At 38.7% G+C, this 25742-nt stretch overlaps 1 protein-coding gene across 1 annotated transcript in view; it reads left to right on the top strand.

The window, feature by feature from the left end:
* The window catches only part of LOC309709586 (uncharacterized protein), a 55512-nt gene that overhangs the window by 18432 nt on the left and 11338 nt on the right, over window positions 1–25742 (top strand). Inside the window, exons 2-7 of the mRNA XM_082538301.1 lie at window positions 1252–1359; window positions 4089–4219; window positions 14637–14754; window positions 15259–15449; window positions 15564–15642; window positions 24980–25483. Coding sequence (XP_082394427.1) covers window positions 15610–15642; window positions 24980–25483 — 537 coding nt within the window. The 5' untranslated portion in view covers window positions 1252–1359; window positions 4089–4219; window positions 14637–14754; window positions 15259–15449; window positions 15564–15609. The remainder of the gene's footprint in view (window positions 1–1251; window positions 1360–4088; window positions 4220–14636; window positions 14755–15258; window positions 15450–15563; window positions 15643–24979; window positions 25484–25742) is intronic.

Here is a 25742-nt window from a genome sequence, read left to right as displayed (position 1 = left end):
ATATACTGCCAATCATTTTTCTGTAGGTTTGTAGGGTAATCCATCAAGGTGAAGACAAAAAGAGAGTCGTGTAGCTGACATTCTGACACACAGAGATGTGACCTCTCCTCCAGGACAGGACAGGAGCTCTACAGAGCATGTCATCTGACAATTTGCTTTATCATGTGTACTTATTTGGAGGTCTGCTAGTCAGCGCAACAGCTCAGTTGAGGCAAGGGCTAATTTTTATTTTATGCAGTATTTAGAACTGGAACTATTAGACTTTCTATTTAAGCCACCTTATTACTATCTAGATCTGAGACTGTTGACAAGACCAAATAAAATTTTAGCTATATAATGAAAAGTTGTAACCTTAAATTACTTGCCTGGTTGTGTCTTTTTTGCTCTAAATAGGAACATATTTAACAAAATGAGCATTATGTCACAATAAAGAACACTTGAAACGAGCATTTGAAGCCATAATCTCATCAAGAAAGCATTTACTGCGACCATTAATAAAGTGAGAAGTGGGCCCTTTTCTCATAGACTCCAGTATAATCAGATTTCTATTTGCAACCAGAGGATTCATCCCCTGGTGGCCATTAGAAAGAATGCACTTCTGAAATGTCTGGTGTTCATCTTTTATATGGAGTTGATAATTTTATCTTCATCTTTTGTTTTCAGTTATGTTGAGTCAAATTATCTAAAGCAGCACAATGGGGTATTTATTTTTTAGCGCTTTGATCTTTTTATTCTGTCTGATTTTATTTGATCATCTGCTTACATGCTCTGTGTTACAGATGGAAAACAGTTGCGTGCTGGTATATCCGGTCTTTGCTTCAAAAGTGCATAACTTTGAAGTCAAAATTGAATTTAGAGGTTCAGCGTTCACTGCGGAGGGTAGGATTTGATAAATTTCAGCCTTCCTCTCTCCCATTGCTCCTCTTCATTCCACACAAATGAAAATGAGCTCATGTGGTTAAAAAAAATCACAGGAGCGTGCCTTGCTAATTGGGTGTTGTTCTAATTTCAGTTCACAATGTCATTTTGTCTTCCAGGCAGAACCGTTTGTCCTTCAGTTAATCTCAATTTCTACTCTAAATGCCCACTTTAGTTGCAGAATGTCTTTCTCTGTAATAGCAGCTATTAGCATTCAGACTCAAAGTGGTATTTGGTTGCTGCAAAAGCCGTAGTTTGTTAAGGATACAGCAGATTTACTGTGTGACATTTGCTGAGATGAAAGATGATTAAATGCTCTGCTTCTCTCTACAGTCTCCAAACTTCCAGCGGAACAAAGAGGAGTTTCCTGCTTCGTTGGAGAAACTCCGGCAGCTAATAGAAGAAGTTGTTCACATCCTAGAATCATCCATTGTTGATCAGGTAAATGGCAAAACAAGAGAAAACCTGCCTCCAATTAATGTAAAGTAATGTAAAGTAAAACTTGTATAGAAGAATATAAATATAAAAATGAAAAGGTTTCTGTTATAAAATATAAGCAATAAAACAATAATATATGAATTATACAAGGGTAAAACAAGGGTTAACGTTATAATATAACAAAAATTACAATGCAAGTATAAGATATGATGAAATGCACAACTCATCTTTCATGAGTGAAGTCATTATAAATTTGTCTGAAGGTCAGTAGAACAGCAGCCGTAGGATCTGAAACATAAAACCACCACTGAAAAAAGCCCTGTTAGATCGTTATCGCCTGTATTATTGAGGCATCAAGTATTTTATGCTTGATGTTGGCTGGAGTTGGCAGTTTCGATTTTAACGTAATGTCTGTTAAACATGAGTCTTTGCTAGAGGGTATGGGGCTAATTGCACAACACTGCCTTAACTGCATTCCTCCCAACAGTCTGTATGGGGGTTTGTTTTTCTTATTTCCACTCTCTTTATGCCATTGGCTTGATTCTTCCCTTCATTTCTCTGTGGGAATCTGGGCCCGCTTCTCTCTGTCTGCCTCTCCTCCTCCCTTCCTTTCCCTCTTTGTGGATGTCTCCTGAGGCCATGTTCAGACAGGCAGCTCAAATCCGATTTATTCCCCTACTCTGAGGCCTTAATTGCAGAAAGTAAAATAATAAAAAAAGAACAATCGAGATAAACCCGCTTTTGAAAAGCTAGTCAGTTGGTTTTAATGTCACACTCTGAAGTTTTTTATGATCATAGTTTCATAAATGCAGATGTGCTACCAGCCAGTCCTACCGGGAATTTCGAAGATCTTAACTTTTTATCATCTCCACCCTGTGCTCTTACATAAAACTGATTGATGAAGTGTATTACCCAATGACATGACATGGTAGAGAGCACTGTTAGAGATTACCACATATATGATATTCATAGTCAAAAAGTAACACAAGTTAGTTTAATTTTCTGTTCAGCTGAAGAACTCTGATTCAGAAATTTAGTCACTTTCACTGTGGACAGTGAGGACTAAAGATCATATCTGGGAAAAACAAATCAGATTTGGCTGCTGAGTGAACATAGTGCCAGTTTGTCTCTCAGACTGAGTCACATGGACACATAGACACACAGACGAAGGGGAGGATGAGGGTGATCGTCATGTTCTGCCAGGATGACTCAGTCGGTCTGTTGTCTTTCAGCCTACAGCCGCTCACTGAAGGACTCTGTCACCTTGACAAGTTCAGACTCACAACCAGAACTTTATATTCCAACTTGTTATGTACTCATAGGGTCTCAGTCCATTTCTTTTCACCTCCTCTCGTCTGTCTGTATTTCTCATGCCTGGTGATTCATCCTTCTTCTGTTTGACAAAGTGAGACTTCTGAGAGCTGTTGCGTAGTACTCTGCAGACTAAATATATAGGATGACTTATAAGGTGGCTTATCTGTGCTTTGTCTTTTTTAATTGTCAGCAGTTTCTCTGAGATTCAGTTGTTAAGAATTTTTCTTACCTCACCTTATACTAAATAAAACAGTTCATACGCTGGGTGTGTGGATCCGAGACAATAACTGAATAAAAATAGTCACAAATGGACCAGGATATGTCAGTACCAACTTCATTACCTTGACTGCTTTTTCTGTCTGTATGATCTGTCCATTGTGTGGTGCCAGCATCAACTGGTGGAAAGATTATGTCCTAGTGGACTTCCGCCTAATTAAATGGTAAACAGGTTTTCACTGTAATCTAACAAAACTAAGACTCTGTTGTCTACTGTAGTAGCTCTGGGCATCACCACTATGGTGCCTTGAATGAAATGCTCATTGTAAGGTATCAGCAGGTTATACTGCTTGGTTCCCAGAGTTGAATTAAGCCTAGTCTTAGACTAAAAGAAAATGTTAATCTCGGAGTAGGCTTAATTAGTGGCTGGGAAACTGAGCTGTAGTTTAGCAGCCTTGTTAGCATGTTAGCGTTAGGGTAAAATTATAGCTAAAGGGTAATGGGGTTATTAGCTTTTTAAAGCTGTTTGGCTACAAACCAAAGTAAAAGTACTTTTGGCTGCTCCCTCATTTCCCAAGGGGAAGGGGGGGGGGGGGGGGGGCATAATGGTTGGATTTGCAAGTTTAATTTGGCAGGAATTTTTTTTTTTTGCTAGATCCTCTTCCTCATACAACCATCCAAGTTTGGGACTAACAATGGAGTACACTTATTTATGCTGCCCGAGGCTGGCTTTGAGACTGTCAATTATATCAGCATTCTTTGATTTCATTGTGTATATAGTTTGATTTGAATATCACCATGAAATATATTGTTCAGTAAAGGTTGAGACATTTTGTTCAATATTACAACTTCCTGATTGTCCCAGATGAAAAGTTATTTATCACTACTACATAATCTTTATCAATCTGATTAACATGGTGGGTTTCACAACACACCATGTTTTTGACATGTTTTCCTCTGTTCGCATTAAAGTTGTGTTGACTAGTATGAAATTGTTGCATATTATCTTTTGTTCCCAGAGTTTACATCATACAAATAGATTCTGAGGAAATTTTGCAAATATTATTCCTAGATTGAGCAGAAACTGGAGGTTTTCCTGTCTTTTTTTTTTTTTTTTTTGTGATATTGCTGGTGGCCATCGAGAAAAATTTACTAGCACTAGTGAGTGGCACCTGAAAGCTCTAATGACTGTTCCATCTCAGGGTTTGGTGTGTGAGGCCACAACAGGAAAAGAGGGACTGCTGGGATTTGCTGTTCTGAGCCAAGAATTGACCTTTCACCTCCAGCAGCTGCAGAGACGGACAGAGCAAGAGCTCAGCAACATACGAACACAGTGAGTCAAAATAGTTTTTGTGGTTTGGTATTAGGAGTTGTGAAAGTGTTTCCTTTCAAAGAGCATATTTTTAGTTTCTTGTTTCTTGGACTTGAGAAGAATGGATAGTTGATGAAGTTTGAGTTTTCTTGTATCTTCAAGCACCTTGTAACTTCAAGAACACTGCTGAGCAACACCATTATCTGTTTTTTGTTCATAACCTTTCTGAACAATGTTAGTATGTTCAGTCCAAGACACTGGCTTAAGTTCTTGAATCAGGATTTTCTTCTGCAATCTGGGTTATGTCTTAAATCACTCCGGAAATATTTTCAATAGATGATATTTGTTGCATCATATGATCAAAGTACTTCTAGTTTATTGTCCTGATGGTAGTGAGAATTTCTTCTTCTTCCACACTGGTGACTTTGGCTGTCCAAAGTATCACCGGTCTCCCTGCACCTCTAATCTCCTACAGGAAGCATTAGTTAATGTTCATGCAATAACACTGTGTAGGTTTATATGACAGTACGTAGAGTGATTACATTCTTGTCAGAACTTTTCTCATTTTCTGAAATGAAACACTGGTTCTCATCATCTTGGCACTGGAGGTATTTATATCATGGTAGTTTACTTCTACAAATGATGCTTCTTCTAACGTCTTAAAAGAAGAAACTAACCTGTCAAACCTGTATCTTTACGTTATCATAAAGATAAAACATTAGCAACCTATTTAAGAAGTAAGGCTCTACACCCCTACACACGGGGCTGTAGACTGACTGCTGGCCTGAACACTGGCTTATCCTGATTACCCTCCTACATATTAATGCATGATAAAGATTTCAACAGTCATCTTGACAGGCCAGTTTTCTCGAGAGTAGCTTGTTTTTTTTATTTCTGTTGAAACTGTATCACGCTATGACAGGTTAGTTGTTGACAGATTTTCTCTCTGGTTCATTTCTGCAGTAAGGACATCTGGAGATGATGAGTTTTTTTTCATTGTTTTGTTTTGTTTGCTTAGTGAAAACAAAAAAAGTCCTTTTGCACGTTAAACCCTTTAGCGTGACATACTTAAACAAACTGAAAACACCCACTTTCAAACCTAATATTCTAAAAAAAATGAATCTGCTAACATTAAAGTCAGTGTTTACTGAAGGATTGGTGCAGGAAATTATATGACAGAATAGATCAAATTCACAATTTATTCTTTACATGTTGACTAGTATCAGTAATCTTAGAGTTTAGGTTCCCACCAATTTCTTTGATTGAAATCTACTGCTATGTGGTACTTCACCACATGAGTGAGGGTGGAAAACACCTCTGTTGGTTTGTGGTGTTTTGTCACACACCTGAAACATAATTGTGGGAGTTTTGCTGTATCTCATAACAGGAGCGGCTCTGCTGGAAAAAGAACAGGATCCTGCCTGCCTTTATATTTGGATTTCCCAAAAGAGGGAGTGGAGGGAAATGGAGAGAAAGTGAAAGTTAATGGCTCTTCTAATGAATTAGGTATATTTATGTGTTTGTGCACATGGTGATCTGTGTAATTTAATTACCATCAGTGGAGACATCCATACACTAGCATACTTTTTGACTCATTCTTATTCTAATGAAAATTATTAGAAATTATTAAAAGCCATTAACCTCATAATCTTAATACACGTAATTCCCTGGTGTAAAGTTGCCAGTGGTGTGTGGAGACATTTATTGGTCTTTTCTGGGCTTTTGTTGAGTTTTACTGTGCAAAGTTATGATTTTAACGTGATTGAATGTGATTGTCATCTTCAGTGAAGCATGAATAGACTTAGAAAAACTGTTTGGAGCAGCATCTGCAACCCGTCCCTCTACATCTCAGGCAGACAAATAACAAGCACATCCACGTTATGTAACAGTTGGCCAGATCAACAGAAGTATGGATGTATGCTGATTGCAGTAAGATATGTGCATGCTGGATCCTCAACCCCTTGCTATATGGAGTTTTCTCCTGATAGCTCACTTCACTGTGAACAAAATAGTTGAATAGCTGGATCTGTCCAAACCTGAAGATCTGTAAGGCAAGATCTGTAAAACAGAGACTTTAAGAATAAGAATAAGAATTTTATCAGATTAAATAGGGTGAAGTCAAAAATGTTTACACCAGTAAACCAAAAAGGAAATTCATTGTATGAGCTTTGTTCTGACTGTGCTGAAGTTAGCAGGTAAAACAGCTGAATTATATATATATATATATATATATATATATATATATGAAAAAAAGACCACAATGCTGATGTTATTTGTTTTATGTTACGTTATGCATGAAAAAGTAAAATAAGTTGCTCCATGTCATTGGGTTTCTCTGTACGTTGTAAGGTAGGAGATAATTGCTGCTGTGAATTGGCACTACATTAAGAAAATGTCATTTAAGTGAGCTTGTGAACTGTTAGCAAATCACAGTAAATCAGATGGTAACAGGTCTTGGTCACCGCCCTGTTCTGTCTTCCTCTCTGTACTCCTGCCATCAACCCGTCTTTTGGCAGACAAGACGAGCTGAAACACATCTTAGGATTGAAGGTGTGGCAGCATACACACACCCACCCACACAGAGACACACACACACATTATTGTGAGCATATTCCCGGAAACCTCCTAATTTCTCAACCCTGTTGGTCCTCAGTGCCAACGCTGATCGTCTCTTGTCACAGCTTGGATCAAAAGCTTTATGAGCAGAGATGAATAATTTCCCAGTGAAACAGTTACATGTTTTCATCATGTTGCCCTGCCCAGTGGTACCAACTTATTGTATCCACTTAGCTTACTGGAAGAAGACGTCATCCTACATTAAATTTATTGGGGTTTTCTTTGGCTCTAAAGGAGGCTTACCTAATAATGTTGGAGCCAATGCTGGGTTTGGTTTTGAGCAAGGTGAATCTAAGACTCAACATTCTACCTGAGTAGTGCTTAACAAACAGTTTTCATAACAAGCACACAGCAAAACTTTGAACTTTTTTAGCTTAGCTTCTTTGTTAAATAAACTCCTCCAACATAAGTTTCTCTGTCCTCTGACAAGACAACTGAGCTGCTGTTTTGAGAGTAAAACCTTAATCCCAACTGATCACTAACCCTGGTTTCAGTTGTCCTTCACACACGCTGTTCCTAACCTGAAATAATGAACAGTACTATACGCAGTGTGACTGTCCTATAAGGCAGCTAACTTGCAAAGAAAATGCAAAGAAAATATAAATGTATTTAGAATTATTTTTTTTAGAAATTTGTCAGCATGAAGAATTCTCTATACGTTCAGTTTTTCTAAAACAAGGATAACAAGGATAAAAAGTTCCAATATTCTTTGGATTGTTGGACTGGAGAGAAAAGGCCAACTTCTGTCCAAGTTTTCTTTTTTTATTGAACAGTTTCCTAGACCCCGACTGATGCTTGAAATAAAAAAAAAAGATTAAAAAATTTTTAAAAAAAAATTTAAAAAATTATTTTGAGACCAATAGTCCAAACGTGCTGTTTTTATTTATTTATGTTTATTCAGTGTTAAAAAACAATAGAAAAACAATACAAAACAAAGAAACAAAAAACAAACTGAGAACATCTTTTTTCCCTATAATTAATTTGTACAATGGATAAATTTACTGTCACTTTAACTTACAAACCGCTTACAAAAATAACAATTACACAAGTATTTCAAGTTTTATTATATCTGCATTATAAACACAACATCACAATTTGAAATATTGTAGCTATCATCAGTATTGCTGTGTTGGTGCTAAATGTATCTGTGGAAGAAAGCCTTTTTTCTGTTATTAGACAACTTAATTCTGACTTAATAGTGGGAAAATTGTTAACTAATTAACACATTGTATGTAAATGCACAAATGATATAAATGTTTTAAGTGTAAATTATCTTTGCACCAATCAGAAATCTCACATCTTGAAACTTGAACAAAGAATATGGGATGTCGCATTTATGAGAAGAGAGCGCTGGAGCTGTTTGAGTGTGTTTTTTAAGTATCTCAAAACAAACCTCAGCTCCTGATCGGTCTCATTTAAAAATAACAAGATGGACTTTTTATTTTAAAGATGTGCAGCAGTGCATTATGGAACAAAAACTCTCATAAAATCTGTACAAAAACTCACAGACTTGGAGGAAAAAATAAAGTGTGATTGTGATGGATTATATGTGTTGCTTTGAGCTGTATTTTCCCATAGACAGACTGAAACTTAGTCTTCAGTCTGGTTACGCAAGGAGAAATCAGCTTTTTGCCAAGACCAACAGGCAGACTGGCAGTTTGGAAACTACCCAGCTGAACTCTGTCAACTCCTCTTCTCGTCTTCATGTTCTTCTTCTGTTCATTCAGTTTCTACTTCATAGCTTCCAAAATCTTCTGGTGTTGCCCATAAAATTGACCAAGAAGGCAAGCTCTGATGCTTCTCTGATTTATCCTATTAAATCAAATTTCCTTTCCTTTCCTGGTTACTGGTTTTTAGTTTGAACATGGGGATTAATAGTTCACTGTCTTCAGGAATTTCACTTCCTTGTTAACAAGCCTAATCTCATGGATATTTGCATCGACAGTATGATGATAGCTAATGCTAGCTCTTACAAAACAAGAAAATACTGGATTTCCCCCTCACTGAAACTGAAGCAAAAATGTCTTAAATGTGCTGTACCACAGTGTTTATTATGTTATTTGTCAAATATTTCCACTTCAAAAACATACAAAGTTTAGAGTTGAATGTTTTAACATGGAGGTCTGTGGGCGCTGGACAGCTTTTGGAGCCATTGAAAGAACCGCAGCATTCATGAGTTGACTTAGTTTTTTTTAATACCCAGAAGATGCAACTTTGACTAGTAATGAAATTATATATATAAAAAAATCTATGATCTGTTTCTGCACATGTACAAAGGTTTTACCTTTTTTGAAAGTTCACATGACGTTGGACAGATGTATTTCAAAAAGAAGTATGTTTCATAGATGAACTGTGTGGGTTTTTTTTTTAAACTGCTTTACCAGCATTCAGGCTTCATACCAGCAGCTATGTTTTGCTAAATTTAACCAGTCATGATTCCTAAATCTAATAAAACATGAAAATGAAACTTTGTTTCCACTAAAATGTAAAAATGAATGACAGCCACCTTCTCTTCTCTTTGTCACGCTTTCAGCCTGAAAGCACTACAGCTTTTGTGCATGAGCTTAAATTTTTGTGAATCTTTTATATTTGGCTGTGAGACTGAGGTATGATAATAGGAAGTTGCACAAGTACAGTGCAAAGTCCACCTGCCCTTTTTTGAAACTTAAAAGTGGACCTTTTTTCCCCCGGGTTTCTTCTTAAATATCCAGGTCTGATCCTTTTAAAATTTGTATTTATTAGTTTCTCTCTTACATACGCAAAATCAGGCCTTTCTTTTTGTATTCCATCTCTTTTATTTCTCTTTTTTTTCTTTAACCATTCTTGATTTCTCTTTCTTTCTTGCCTTTCACTTTTTTTTCTTTCATGGCTTTCTTCCCGTCTTTCAGCATATCAAGGATGTTTGATTAAACAAGACTCAACAAGATTTCTTCTCTCCTCTCCTTTCTTTGTCGGAATCTGTTTCTGTCATGCCCTTCTCCTTCTTATTATGCTGTCAAAGCCTTTTTTAGCTCATTATTGCACTCCTCTCACCCTTTTCTTTTATTTCACCCTCAACTCCTCTTTCTTTGTGTGTGTGTAATATTTGTGACACATTTCTTCTTATAACAGCACAGAACCCAGTGTTGTGAATCCCTTTCTTTGTAATATATCAGTCCAGCAAAGCCTCCATAAGATATTTACTTTAGTGGTGATAATGACGGTCTTAGCTGCTCTTCAAATCTGTTAAGGGAACTGTTGCTGTGGGTAATTATCTGGCGATCCAGTGACATAGTCAGAGTGTTGAATCTGTAACTTGTGAATGCACCTGCAAACAGCTTTAGCTTCGGCTCTAAATGTATGATTTCAGCAGAGATTGGAGTAAAAGTGGAGCCTGGCATTAACATGCATGATCATTTACATAAAGCTGTATAGCGTCACCTTTGTCCATGATGGAAATGTGTTCTGGAACAGATTTTATACATGAGAATAAATTCTATACGCCACAGTGTATAGATTCTGTGTAAACCAGACACAAGGAAAATTATATATGTGACAAGCTGCAAGCAGTGAGATACATTAATATAAAAAATAAAAACAAATAAAATGACACCCACACGTTTTTCACCTGCAATTATGGAGTAAAATGTGTTTGTCACATACATTCACATAATTATGGAACCCTATTCACGCTTTTCTGTACATAAGCCCCTAATCAGAGCACACTGACAGCTGGCTGTGTGTGTGTGCGTGCGTGCGTGCGTGCGTGCGTGTGTGTGTGTGTGTGTGTGCGCGTGTGTTTCACACAAAGCAGGATTTGACACATTGTTGCCATGTGGTGCGATGTGCGTCTGTTTACATGTTCACGTGAATGTGCATTCTCTCTCTCTCTCTCTCACACACACACACACACACACACACACACACACACACACACACACACACACACACACACACACACACACACACACAGGCTCATTGGTAATTAATGTCTTTTCACCGGGATGGGTGATGTTCCTCATCGCAGTGTTTTAATGAAGTCTTTTGATTGGTTAAGATCAGGTTTGATTGACAGGTGACTGATGAGTTAATTTGCATGAACTTCAGAATTTATTTTTCCCTCACGATGTTAATTTCTTCTAAACAATGAACTGAAAAATGTAGATTTCTGAAGAAGTTGGAAAAAAATTATTGGAACTTCATCCACAGTCCAGCAGGGCAGAGCGCTGTCCCTGATTTCAGCCGAAATGACACTAAATTAGAGATGGCACGATACCACTTTTTTATGACCGATACCGATATCATAAATTTGGATATCTGCCGATACCGATATGAATCCGATATAGTGTTTTTTAATCAACAAAACTGTTTTTTAAAATATCTTGCTGCATTTTGCAAGTCTGCAAGTTCATACTCAAGTTTAAAACAACAACTACACTAAAGCTATTCTGTTATACCTGTATGCAAAAAAAATATTTCATAGTTCAGCAATACTGATCAATCTAATAAACTTAGACCTACACCATCCTCCCTATTCTGGTATTTTAAAGAGTACTTAGCGTAAATATTAAGCAACCTAACTAATAGGGTTCCAACTCCCAGCAACAACAAAATTAAATAAATAAAAAATAGGGAACCACCCCTCACACTCCACCTCATGATGCTTAATCGACGTAATCAACCTTAATTTGATGCAGTGTGAAAAAAATGCACAGAAATCAATTATTTTTCAAGAAATATTAAATAGATTCAACATCTTTCTTCAACAAAATTGCAGACTGCACAGATGGTACCTTCCCAAAGTAAAAAGTACTATAGCTTACTAGGGTATATATATTAGACTTAATAGTTACTATATACAGTAATTGACTTCTATTCATTTTACATCAAATTAAAACTTTGGGTGTCAGATAATTATTTATTAAAAGCTAGACATTTTAAATGAGAATAAGAAAGAAAAGTATGTCTTTGTGCCCCCTTTTCCCAGTTAATGCCCTATCAGCCCCCCTGGCTAAACTTTGCTAGATCCGCCCCTGCACAGTTACAGCCGTCAGCTAGTAGAAAAAGATCCTGGAGTAGAAATTAATATTAAATAAATTCTAACAACAGCTTATCAAGCTTAAACGTGCTGCTGTTGTTCAGCCGCTGGTTTGCTCTTTCTGGCGCAAAGTGGACCAAAAACAAACGAGAGACAGACTCGCGACAGAAAAGCCGATCAGCTGATTTAAGCAGTTTCACGATTGAAGTAGCAGCCGGAGAGCGAGAGGCAGTCGCTTGTTAAGCTTAACGCAGGAATGCTTTACAAACATTCAGAGATGGACTTACACACTTGCTTTACTTCTCTCGGGGATAACTTTGTCGGAGATGAAATGCCGGGTTGCTAGCGAAGCTCCACATGCTATCCAGACCACCGACAGGTCGGCATGCCACAGCTGCTCTATCACGTGATGCATACTGCTCCGACGTGTTAACGTTCTGAGGTGAGTTACGGCGTGTTGCAAGTTTTGTGAGGTGCTTTCGTGATATTTAATGGATCGGATTACATTTTTTATTTTTCTCCATATCCGATCCAGTAATTTAGGTCAGTATCGGACCGATACCGATACGTAATATCGGATCGGTCCATCTCTACACTAAACTGTTGTTGGTTCTTAACTTTTAAAAAAGTTACACAGAGAAAATGGGAGAAACATGAGGCTCATGTGAAATTCACTCAGTTCCCACAAAAACAAATACTAGCACATGCAATCTGTCTTCATCTCTCCGATGTCCAGGCACCTTTAGAAAAGTCAAACAAAATTCAGAATACTCGACTAAAGGTTTGTCCACCAAAGCCGAGGATTGCATCTGGAATCTTTATTTATATTGCCTCAGCTGTGTTATATGGGTAAAAGAGAACAAGTTTAAAAACCACAGGAAAACAAAACTTGACATATGACTGTGTAACCTGATAGCACGTTGCTTAATGTACATACTTCATGGTTGTTGGAGCACTTGAAGACCTTGGTTCTGATCTGTTAAGACTTTGCTATATATATGTTGTGAATTTTTGAAAAACATTAAATTCATATGTATTTTAGAGCATGCAGTTTCTTCATAAAGTTTCCTGCTTTAAAGTAGATGACATAATCCAGCATAAATGTCTTTGAAACATGATGATCACATGATGGTCTGATGATGGTGGAGGAGAGCTCTGTCTTAACACGTTGCTCCAAAATCTCCAAAAAATTGTTCAGCTGGGTTGAGCTTTGTGACTGTGGAGGCCTCGTCATTTTCCACCAGGACAGAAATATTCAAACATTGGTATAACAGAGCTCTCCTCACATTTTGGGGTGCAGTTCAGGTTTTTCTTTCTTAAACTGAGACATTTGCACAACTTCCAAACAAAATCCTTTCTCTTTCTTCCAGCCACTCGAAGTGAATGTAAATCAAAGATTATAGTCCTCTTTGAGCTTTACCTCCGCTTTCTGTCCGTCTCACAACAGCTCTCATGACACACAGCCGAGTCAGTGGGCCCTCTTGAAAACCTCATTAACACAATGTTAATATATTTCCCAGAGTGCCTTTGTGTTTTTTGTTTTGGTTTTTTGTATCGTTCCTGTTAATTTGTCTTTCTCTACATGTCGATTCTTCAGTTAGTTCATCAAAGGCTTCTCAGATGAGCCTCCTCTTCGTCCTCGCAAACAAAACACTTCTTGGCCTGTCATCACCTGCTCTTCTGACACTCGTGCAGAGGTTTAGTGCCTCCCAGTGGACGCATGCTTAATGACAGTGCATGTACAGTACCTTGAAGAGGCAGTGCATCTTATTATGTAGCTATACAGGGCCTTTATTATTCCCCCTGTTTGTCCTCGGGGCTAAGTAAGTAGCCATAGGCACTAGTACCACTATCTTTTTGCTTTCTCTAATCAAATTCTGCTGCTGTGACTGTACCAGCTCATAACAGATAACAGTAGTTAATATCATAATGTAGCTGTGCAAGAGACAACAGCACCTACAGTCCATGTTAATGTGAGTCAGAGTGTGGTTTTTGAGTATTTGCCTGCTGTTGACTTAACCCGGGAGCAACAATCACTAAATCTGCATCAGCTGTTCAGCTCTGTGTGTAACTAGGAAAATGCTGTGTTTGTTCAAGGGAAGGACAGTTTCAAGTTAAATGGGACCCCACAGGTTAGTCAGCAACACTTGATGTGGTTACAAAATAGCTGTCAAGGCTTTATTATGTGGAGTGTTTTGAGGAAAATAGTGAAAAGAGAAAAGCACAGGACTGGAGGGTTGAGTGTTTGAAGTATCACAAGTTATTCAGTCATTTAAAGTTCTTGAGCTGTGATGCTGTACCTGTCGGCCGTGTTTTCTCAGGCGAATCTCTCAGCTGCTATAAAACAAACAGAGAGGATTAAAGTTTGCACTGCCTCGTCCTTCTCACTGAGTTCAGAAGCAGCTCAGGAACAAAGAACAGCAGAGCTTAAGCTTCAATTGCATGCTTTCCTCCCCAGAAATATTTGACTCTCATCCATGTTTTTACTAGTTTTGCATTGAAGTTTGTTCATTGTTTGTGCATTTTCTTCTAAGCATGTTAGCTTCATTTCTGTCCACGTCTTCCCATTTGTGATTGAACCAGATTTTGTCCAAATGTATGCATATAGCTCGTATTTCTGCCCGTGTCCCTTTAGTAAAAATCAGCATGTTACTGTGCTATTTTTTTAAGTAATTCATAGTGAAAATGTTCTTATGAGAAATCACAATATATGCTATCTGCCACAGTTTGAGTTCTAGTTTTTCCAGCTCAGACGGGAGTTTGACATTCAATTTGCAAACTAAATTTTTCTTTTTGTGTCGTTAGACTCTTTCAGATTGAAGGCCGCCAGCAGCTGCTGACCACTGAGCTGTCTGATCTTCAGAAGAGGAAGAAACAGGCGGAACAAGAGCTGAAGAGAAACTCCTGCCTTCAGACATCCACAGTAAGTGAGCACAGCAGGAGTCTGTGTCTTGTAGAGGTCTGATTGTTTTCCAGCTCCACTGTGTTATTCTTGGGCTGTACTAGAGTAGCTTTGCATGAATCACAGGTTAAAATATTACTTTTTAAACTTATACTGGGCCTTATTACATCTCCACTGTCTGAAACAAGCAAATTTAGCTCTTTCCTCTCCCTTTAAGCCAACTTTCTTCTGATTAACTGAACATTGCAAACACGAGAAGTGGGTGGGATCCTCTCTTAGATGGTGCTGATCCCAAGGTCATGAATCAACGTCTGTGTTCGGGCATGCAGCGTTTTGAAACAAGACTGATGATGAAAGTGGCTCAGAAGTTAACACACACAAGGCCAGAGATAAAACCAACAAACTGTGCCAGTGTTGAGGAATCCGAATATTGAAGCAAATAAGTCATAAATCTCACTGTCTTTACTCAGAGCTGCTCCTTCTGAGCCTTATGTTAAAAACATTTTCCATTCCTTTGCATCGTAGCTTCAGTTGTCTGCTTGTCGGGAGCTTCAGGCCTCGATCACTGAGCATTTGGTCCAGTCTGAGAGGCTGGTGTTCCAGGAGGAGGCACTGAGCACGCTCCATAATTTACTGACCCAAGACTTGCAAAGGTACCAGGAAGAGATAGAGAAACTGACCCATTTCACACAGAAAATACTCGGAAAACCCCACAGGTACCCAGCAACACAAATGATTATTTAGTGTACGTACCTGACAAAGTAGTAAAGATCAGGTGGTTTTCTTACATTAATGTCTTTTAAGATTCACCTTTTTTTTTTCTCTTTCAGGGCAGACAGAGAGGAAACCTTTACCAACAGGCAGAGCGAAACCAGCATGCAGGGAAAGAACGAGACAGAAAACAACATGGTATGGTTAACTAGCATTTAAACTTCCCTCACAGCATCCACAACGCTGTTATCAGCTCTGACTCTTCTCTGTAGGGTGTTTTTAGAGTCTTATTATTTACATTTTGTTAGTTGGTGGTTTTTTAGGCTCACTGGGGACAGGAAGGTTTTTAAAGAAGGTCTGAGGTGGTTTTTGGGAGACCACACCAGCTCATGGTTTACGTACATTTCAGGCTCAGGTGACCCTCTGATGTATTTGCTAACAGGTCATATGTTATTGGTAGTCTGAAATCACAGGGAATCACAGTTCCCACCCAGTTCACATTGCCAGCAGTTATTTCACCCATTGTGGCTGAAAGTGTCCAAATATGATTCACTTTCTAGGCTTCTGGTCACAGATTTAAACACAACTGTAACAGTTTTATTAGAATCCTGATTTGATTTTTTTTAAACATTAATTTTTTTACTTAATTACTTACACACCGACAAAAACCAATGCAATGTTGATGTGTCAGAATGGTATAGTGTAATGTTGACACTATAAGCATGATATAATGTTTTTATAAGGTGTATAGGTGCATAAATGGGTTATTTTTGCCAGTTGGTATCTGGTTGCTAAGCAACACGACAAGTTCATAATATCTATAGATATGAACCTTCAGGGGCCTAAGATGTACCTGTGTACCAAGTTTGGTTGCTCAGTTGCTGATTGTATAGGAGGGGTTGGTGGACAAAGAAACAAATATGTAGACGTGCATTATGGTAAATTTTATGTTTTATTCTGAATTATTTTACACAAGAACTTATCATTCCTAAAAGAAGGCTGACGCGTGAAGTCTCACATTGTGTGCTACACCTGGGAGAAAAAGCTCAAATTGTTTTATTTAAATAGTCTTTGATGACTGAAAATTCTGTATTCTGGTATCATTAAAAATTCTGTTTCTCACCTTAGGTAGTTTATTATAATACTTTTCTAGCATTATAATGTAAAAATCATCCATCACTTTTAGTTGAAATGGGTGCGTTGATAAAGGCTAATAGTGCAATGAACAAAAAATTAAAACAGAAAAAACACAAAGAGATACAGCTTGGTGCAGGTAGAACGGCATCACAGTGTCTCGGTTATTGTGTGTGTGCGTGCGTGCGTGCGTGCGTGCGTGTCTGGCACTGGTCCAGCTGTTGTCAGTCTTTCTCAGACAGAGTAGAGACAGAGGAAACATCTGCCTGCTCATCTGGCTCTGTCTGTCACACACACACACACACACACACACACACACACACACACACACACACACACACACACACACACACTCTCTCTCTCTCTCTCTGTTAGCATCTTTCCCTAAAAAACAAGCCATAATAAACTGACACAGTTGTGACAGGAAACGATGAGGGAAGAAACCTGGTTTGGAGTCTTATTATAACAAGAAACCTGTCAAAGTGTCACCACAGTTTAACTCATGAAGCTTAAACACAAACTGGAGACAGGCCGGCTGCCAACATGCTGCTACTCCCGCACAGAAATACAACATGAATCACGCTGCAGTCTGTACAGATTTCACTGAAGAAATACAAGATATTTTTTTCAAACATCAGTATGTTATTATTCTGTGCCGTAGCACAAGTCTCAAGGACAGGTGCATTGCAGGAAATAAAAAGGAACCAGAAATCAGTCTGTCACCTAAGAATAAGTATATGATCCACTAGGGTCTGCTAGGTGACACTTTAGTGATCAAGAAGAAATGGTTCAAGAAAAAGTTTATGTTTACACACTAGCTGCAAATAATGCGTTAAAACCTGGGGGGTAAGCAACACTTGCTGACACTTAAAAGCAGGTTTACATTTACTGCAAATTAGATTTAATTATTGTTTATATTTGCATTTTTTGACACCCTTGTTTTTTTTAAACACCCAGGCAGCAGGATACCATCATTTGTCACCTTCCAAACTACAAAGACGATTTCTTTTTCTTTTCTTTTTTTTGTTTAAAAAATTAAACTTCTTTAGAGTTGGAAAAAGAAGTATTTTAGTTCAGAGCTTAGGCCACCAGAGTATCGAATATTACCTTTTTCACAAGGTGTCTGTGGGCATTGGTGTCTTGGTGCAGCAGGAGGCGGTCTGTGGGGAGACAGAATGACTGTTTTGTTAGCCAGGGGACTTCTCTCTTTGTCTGGCTTTACTTTTGCTTTCGCTCATTGGTTAGCTTTAGGAAAGCAGCATGATTGGTGTTTACAGTCACAATTTACAGTAAACCTACTTGTTGAAAGATGATGCTAAACAGTGCCCAGTGTATTTAAATGTGAAGAAGCATCTGCATGTGATGGACTGACATTTCTAAAATCCTCCCAAAGAACACGGGGCACATGCCAAGGACATTTAGCAAAACAGCAATGTTTAGGTTTTTCAGGAGTTAGAATGGACTGGAAACCTGGTAGTTCAGTTTCAAACCTATACATCCATTTTCTGCAACTTATTCTGGTTCACTGGACAGAGACCAGACCTCGCTTCTGGGTGACATTGAAGCGTTTCTAAGCCGTATTTTGAGGTGTCCTGGATCTGTCCGGGCTTGAAAGATATTCCCGAAACACCTCACCTAAGAGGTAACCTGATGGGATCTTTTTGAAATCTTGCGCCTCACATTAGGCCCATTCTAATGTATTAGTATTAATACTAATATCATTAGTATTAATACTAATACACAGCTCTACACTGCTTCCTCCATTGATTTTAAATTTGAATGTAGCTCATATTTAGCAGTTCGATCAACCAGTCGATGCTGTATTGTAGCATGAATTAGAAAAAACACATGGCCCTTCACTTATTTGTGCACTCTTGGTGTTAATGATTGAACTTTGCTTATTGCAGTCTGTCCCGACTTCATCCCAACTCCTTAAGCTAGTTTACATTTTCAAAGCTGCTCATTTGCTAATTAAAACACTTTAAACTTTATAATTGGGACTCTACAGTCATTTCTCATTCTGGTTGGTTAGAGAGGCTCCATTCCTTCCGCTTTATGAAACTACGGTTATTTGTGCCAAATTGTGATCTGCAGTTTAACAGAAATATGCTCCTGTCACCTTCTGACTGAGTTTGGTTTCTGACAGCTGAAGTCCCTAGTAATGTGGCTTTAAAAGGAAATAGGTCAGCTTGTTGTAACACTGATTTTTACAGCTGACAGATGTCACAGAATTTGGCTTGTGGCATTTTATTTATTTATTTATTTTTTAACCCTGATGCCCAAAATAATTTGCTAATACAGTGGGAAGTGAACGACTCTGCAGTTTCTGTTTTGTGCTGGAGGTCTCAGTGGACCGGCAGGGCAGTGGGGATTGAAACGGCTGGCGTCTTCAGAACCTTTTTATCAGATTAGCTGTAGTTAATCTGTCAGAAAATGGATTTGAATAATTACACATAATTTTGATTAGATATAAATCTAATAGATTTAGCATAAATAAGGTTTTATAGATACAGTGATCCATCTGGGATTTATGATTTTTATATTAGACCACTTTTCACTGTGGGAATCACTATGTCCACGTGTGTATTTTCTCTGCTATATGAGATACCAGTAGTTGTGTCACATAAAGCTGCAGGTGCAGATATAAAGGAGGTTTCAGCTTTTAAAAGTCCCCGCAAAGACAGATGCTAAAAGCATTAATGTGTATAAATTATAGTCCAAGTCCTGTCAGACTGCGCAGACACGATTTGTTTGTGGAGCAGCTGGATGGAGCCAAAGGTGTCCCCCTTCCATCAAACTGCACTCAAAGAGAGAAAACCCCTCTGAGTGATTATAAAAAACACACAAACTACAAAATAAAAACTAAAAAGTCTGTAAAAACTGGACACAGGTGCAATTAGTCATCAGTCGAGGGCATCTGGGGTGTGAAACAGATAAAAGCTCTGCAGCAGTTTAACCTCGCGGGAAAATGTTGTGGAAACACATGTTGTGAAGTTCAATCTAGGATGAAATGATTGTATTTGCTATACAATACTATACCTTGGTTCCATTATATTATAACTTTTTGTCCATGCAAACATTATTTTGAAGTCTACTCATTGAAATCTATTCTGCATTTTACCTCCATGCTGGCTTTTAGTACATTTTCCCTACAGTGTAGAATTCAGCTAAATAATACAAATTCAAAACATGTAAATAAATCCGGCGATCATATGTCTGAGCTCCTGTTTGCTATTCCCACGTTAAAGAAAGAGACATCCAGGATTAGTTCGACCAGATTCCAGCCTGGTTTGTAACAAATCTTGCTGTTGAAAGGATAATTGTCGGCTAAACAAAGTGCAAAAACAGGCAGGCCTTGAGGACAGGGCGAAGGGTTGGTTGATTAATCTCTTTTATTTGCAGCCATGGAGATGGGAGGAGTGTGGGGGGAGGGACAACAACAACAACAACAACAGAGGAACATATTGCTAAGCAGATTGCCTCGGGCCAAACGTGGCTTGACGTTTTGCTCTCTGCGAGACACGTACATGTTCAACACAGCACTGCAGCCACTAATTGGTTATTTATTTATTTATCTTATTTCTTCTAACGTTCTTATTTTTTCTCTGTATGCTTAACTTGCTTTGGAGAAAGTGGAGGGGATTGAGGAAAGTTATGAGCCTTGACAAACACTGAGGGTAAAAGTCACATTTGTGCTGAAAAAGGTGAGAAGTGGAATTATATACAGTACAGTGAAAAATTTCATATTAAGATATAACCCATAAAAGAACAAAGAAAAGTACTTACATTAAAAAAAATCAACCAATAAAGATGAAACAACCAATATACTGTAAGCCAAAAATGTAAAAGAGGTTAGAAAACCAGCAAAGCCACTCAAAAAAACTGTATTACATAAAAATGAAGCAGATTTGTAATAAGAAGAAGAGAAGACGCGTTAGAGCAGAAACTAGAGATGACATTCTGCTTTACTTATAAAAAGAAACTACCAATACCAGTTAGAAAATTAGAAAACTATTTAAACTACAAAACAACCTGAAGAAATCAAAACCCAACAACCTAAAAAATGCTACACAACATCCACAAAATGCTGGGAAACAGTCAAAACCCAGGATCAGCAGTAACCCATGGCTTGGGATGACCACAAGAAGCTAAAGAGCAAAAGTGGCCAACTTAAAAAAACAAAAATACCCGAATAAAACTACAAAAATTAGTAAACAACCTTAAAAATCTAAAACCCTAGAAAACAACCAAATGAAGCCTTAAAAGATCATCAAACGAAAACAGAAGACAATCCAAAGATTTCAACTAAATATGGAACCTAGAACCATGAAAATATAGAATACTGTTTAAACAACCCAAAGAAACTAAAATGCATTACAAAGCTGTTAGAAAACAACACTGAAATCAAAAAGTAAAAGCCAAACAAAAAGAGGGTAAAAACACAACTTAAAAAGGGCAAAAGAATCCAGTAAAGAAAATGGAAGAAGGTAGAAAAGCACCACAAACACAAAGTAGAAGAGAAGCTTTAAAGTGTTCTCTCTTTTCATCCAAACCACTTGTTTTGCCCCAGTTTTCGATGTCACTGTTGATCTTCATCTCCGTCCTCGTCCTCGAAGCTGTCAGGCGCCGGCAGAAATAATGAAGTGTTTGAAATGCTCTAGGCTTAAAGGATGAAGCAGGTTTGGTCCTTACAGTTGATCAAATTTATTGTTTCTAACTTGAATAGTTGTTGTATGTTCTATTGTCTGGCGTGCAGATGGCCACAAGCTGAATCTCTGTGTGATCTCTGAGCAAACAGGCCTGTCTATCACACAAATCCATGTAGACTCTCACAAACATTTCCAGCCCCAGATTAGATTGTTCTTCTTATAACACCTTGGAGAAAGTTAAAGGATTCCACCCCACAAGTTTAGACAGTAGATTATGTAATAGGCCAGAGGAGCACTTGTTATATAATGTCCTGCCTTTGTGTTTCCAGTCTAAGACATTGATCCCAGAGAAATTTCTCATGTAGTTTCAGCTTTGCTTCCAAAATAAATTTAACTGAAATTGCATGTTTCAAACTAGAAGTGATGCTTTCAGAGCAGAGACACAGGACTCGTTTAGGAGTCCTGTGTTGTCTAATAGTCCAGTGGATGCTTTGGATCTGTGTGGATTGTATTGTACCCTCCATGAGTGGAGCGGGATCTGATGAGTTTGGAGCCCAGGTCATCACCTTGGGCTCTTTGTAGAGCTGTTCACATGTGTTTCCTGCAGTGTGAGAATTGCCCTGCTGGAGAAGAAGTTATTAGTCTGCAGCAGTATCTGGGTGATACATGCCAAAGAAACATCCGGATTCCCCCCCCCCCCCCCAAATAAAAAAAAAAAAAAAAGAGAAAACCCCCCAAAACAAAAAAACACTGAATTGAGATGATCAATGGTTTTAATGTTGTGGCTGATCAGTGTAGGTTCGAGGACTTGAACCCATTCAGTGTTAACCTGAAGCCATTTATTATGAGCCATCGACAGATGGCTGCTCCTCCCTGAGCCTGGTTTTACAAGAGGTTTCTTCCTGTGAAAAGGGATTTTTCCTTCCCACTCTCGCCAAGTGCTTGCTCATAGGGTCTCTTTGATTGCTGGGGTTTTCTCTACATTATTGTACGGTCTTTACCTTACAATGTAAAGCACCTTAAGGGCACTACTATTGTGATTTGGTGCTACATAAATGAAACTGTTTATCCATTCAAAGTCATCCACTTACTGAAAATAAACTACAAAAGCCCTCCTACTGTAATCAGGGTCTCTCATTGTCACAAAAGCACAGCACCTGCTTTTTGATGATACACTTGAGCAGAAAAGCTCCTGTGTCCGCTGAACTTTGAATTCTGGAGAAAAGCCCCGATCACTTCTGCTGCATCAAGCCTCATCGGCAAGGTATTCACTGTATTTCCCAGAGTGCATTGCTGCCTTATATCTGGGTCAGATAGTGCACAGCTCTGCGCCATATGTCTGTACTGTAGTGAGGCCACAGGGAATGGAGGACCCGTGTGTATGTATGTGTGTGTGTGTCCGGGACTTTAGGGAATTTGTGGTTTTCCTGAATGAAGCTCTGTCTGCCTGTCTTTGTTTTTCCTCTGTCTTCTAACATGAGCAGAATTCAGCTTCCAGCTCCCGTGTTGATTTTACATACTGTAGGTTTTACATGTAGGTGCCAGCTTATCACAAAAATTTATGACCCAAATAAACCTCAGGTTCAGCTGCAATAATTTATTTTTTTTCACACTGTTACAACCGACTGAAAACCCGTCCACTGGTAAAGAGTGTGCCAGGGACAGCTGGATGTGTGTGCAGCTTCATGGTTTTCCATATTGAAATGAACCAAATAGATTTGGTTGGGTAATCTAAAGTAAAAGCAGTGCATTGTGCCTTTGTGAGGGACCAGCTCATTAAGCACTCGTATGGGTTGATGCCCCTGGGAAACAACCTTTGATGCCTAAAATTTGTTCAGTATCTGCCAAAAATATACAGACGTATTCCGCACAATGTGCAATAAATATAATAGCCTTTTTTCTACTGCAAATAAAACGGCTTGTTTCAGACAGCAGATGAACTGAGGGTCTTGCTCAAAGCTCAGTATGAGATAAAGAATATTATGAACTGTGAACCAAAGCTGTGAAACTGGAACTTGCATTGCAAGGTCTACTTTAAGTTGCAGTTTACGCACGTTTGGGATTTCTTCTGCTGTGTTTTATATTTTATGCTGAAATTATATTCAAATACTTTCTTAACTCACTATATATTCTTAGCAAAACGACCCCAACAGTTTTAAACATTTAAAATTAATATGGAGCATGGAAGTAAATTATGAGTATATCTAAAAGATTCAAATGTATTTATTGAACAGATGTGTCCTGTGATGCCCTCAATTGGGCTCATAAAAAGTTGTGCTCTGGATTATTGCCATCACCATAGTAATGTTATATACAGGACATAAAGACACAAGCACAGCAATGCATACACGTTCTCACATTCACTGCATTCACCGTCTTCTCACACCGCAAGTCCACACTGAGCACGTTCACCTCACAGGGCAAAAATAATAACATTAAAAATCATCAGCTCAGAGCTAATCCCTCCACGGCCTGTAAACATTTTAATACCACAGTGATTAGCAGTGATCCTAAACCCTAGACAGACACCCACCCATCCAGCCTCCCTCCTTCTCAGGCCAGGGCTTCTCTCCCACCGCAGCTTCAGCTCACAGTCCTCGGGGGAGGCGGGCAGGCGAGTCCGTGGATTAAGGCCACTCGGTGCTTTGGACCCTTGAACCTTGAAAGTTAAACCCCTGGATGCTTGCCACTTCATTTCTCTAAGTGGCACCATCCTTCTTGTTATGATTGTTAATTAAAGTTGGATTTATTCAAGTGGCTTTTTGGCATAAAAGGAAAAATCCTGACATTTTCTGTTCTTCTCTCTGAGCAGATTTTTGAATTTAAGTCCCTGTTGCTGTCCCTTTGTTTATTTACCTATCTACCGTTACATTTCTGTGTGAGAAAGTCAGATGTTGTGATATGAGGTGGGGGTGTAGGGTAGGGCTTTTTTTGTTGTTGTTGTTCAGATGAACGAGCAGATGTTGCAGTTTCTCAAGAGGGATTTATGTCAGGATAGGAACACACTTTCCCACACACGCACACACACACTGACACACAAACATACGTTCACACACGCTGGGATTCATGTCATTATGTATGCATTTCATCAGTCAACAACATCGATGCACTGTAAAGACATGGGCCAGAGAGAGAAAACACATTATTAAAATAATGCTTTAAAAATAAACTTAAAGTGATGGTATGTATTTGATGCTAACCATTCTTTGGAGGGTTTTTCTCCTACTTCTTGTAACCACTTTCTAGACTAAGTAACACTTTGTTACAGCTGCTTATATGAACATAGCATTAAAGTCTCAAAAATGATGCTTTAAACCTGCATTCTTTCCAGTGACTGGCAGGGGGCAAAAGGGAATAAATCTGATTATATACAAGTCTATGACAAAATGAGTCTACTGTTCCCCTGACATATGACCTTGATAAACACTTTCCTACTGAGTTCATAGTTACAGTCAGTAGCTTCAAGCCCCATTTAACACAACATAATTTTCATTTTGTAAAATGTGGACCCATAAATCGAGTAAACATCATCCAAGCAGGTTATATTTATCTTTATTGCCCTACATGTCAAGCAACAAGTGCCCACTTGTTCTCAGTCAGAGCCACACCCCTCGCTTGAACTAGTGATGGTTTACAGGGTCTAACCTGTGTTAAATTTATATTGCCAGTCATTTAAGCCACCATCAACTGGGTGTTCAGACACTTCTGTAACAGTTTTTTTAGGGATCTGTTATTGTGTTCACCTCTTTCAGCACACACCCGAGTCGTCTTCCGTACAATCACCACTTAGTCCTCAGCAGACTACCACCAAAGAAGAGTCACAGCAATCCAAGAGAGCCAGTTATAAGAGACCAGTAGGCCTGACTCGCAATTCAGTGCAACGAGCTGGCAGCATCAAAGACCTGATTACTAGGTTCTCAGGTCCGGATCACCAGGTCTCACCTTCCGGTTCTCCACAGAGCCCTATTATGGGAGCTGAACGAGTCCAAAAGTCGGCTTCGATGGAGGCTCTGGAATCTTCAAAGTCAAGTCCATCCACACCGATCAGTGCCAGTCAAGATGGAAGTTCTATTCCCAGCATCAATGTGACTCCACCCTTCAAGGAAACCATTCAGAATGGAGTTGGACCAGTTCAGAAAGGTTCCAGAACTACTCAAATAACATCAAGAATCAATTTTCCACCAGGGGACGGTGCTGAGTCCAGAAGCCAAACAAACACTGGTAGAGACTCAGTGGCTGACTCTGGAATGGGATCGGTAAGAGACCGAAACAAAAAATATACTCCTGACCGGCAGTTTTGATGTCCTTGCATGAACAAAAAGCTCTGCAGCTACACTGCGTGAAGATGGCATGACTGCATGGCATTGCAGGTTTACTTAAACGCATTTCTTGCATGAAAAAATCTGCATCCTCAAACTGCATGACGAACTCGAACGCATGAAAACAGCAACGTTTTAAGCATACTAATCAAAATGGCCTAAAACTCACTGACGGATCTAACAAACTTTGTCTTCA

Source organism: Aulonocara stuartgranti (assembly GCF_965226115.1).
Source record: "Aulonocara stuartgranti genome assembly, chromosome: 7".
NCBI lineage: Eukaryota > Metazoa > Chordata > Actinopteri > Cichliformes > Cichlidae > Aulonocara > Aulonocara stuartgranti.
Note: the sequence above shows the minus strand (reverse complement) of the source record. Positions and strands in the feature narration are given on the sequence as shown.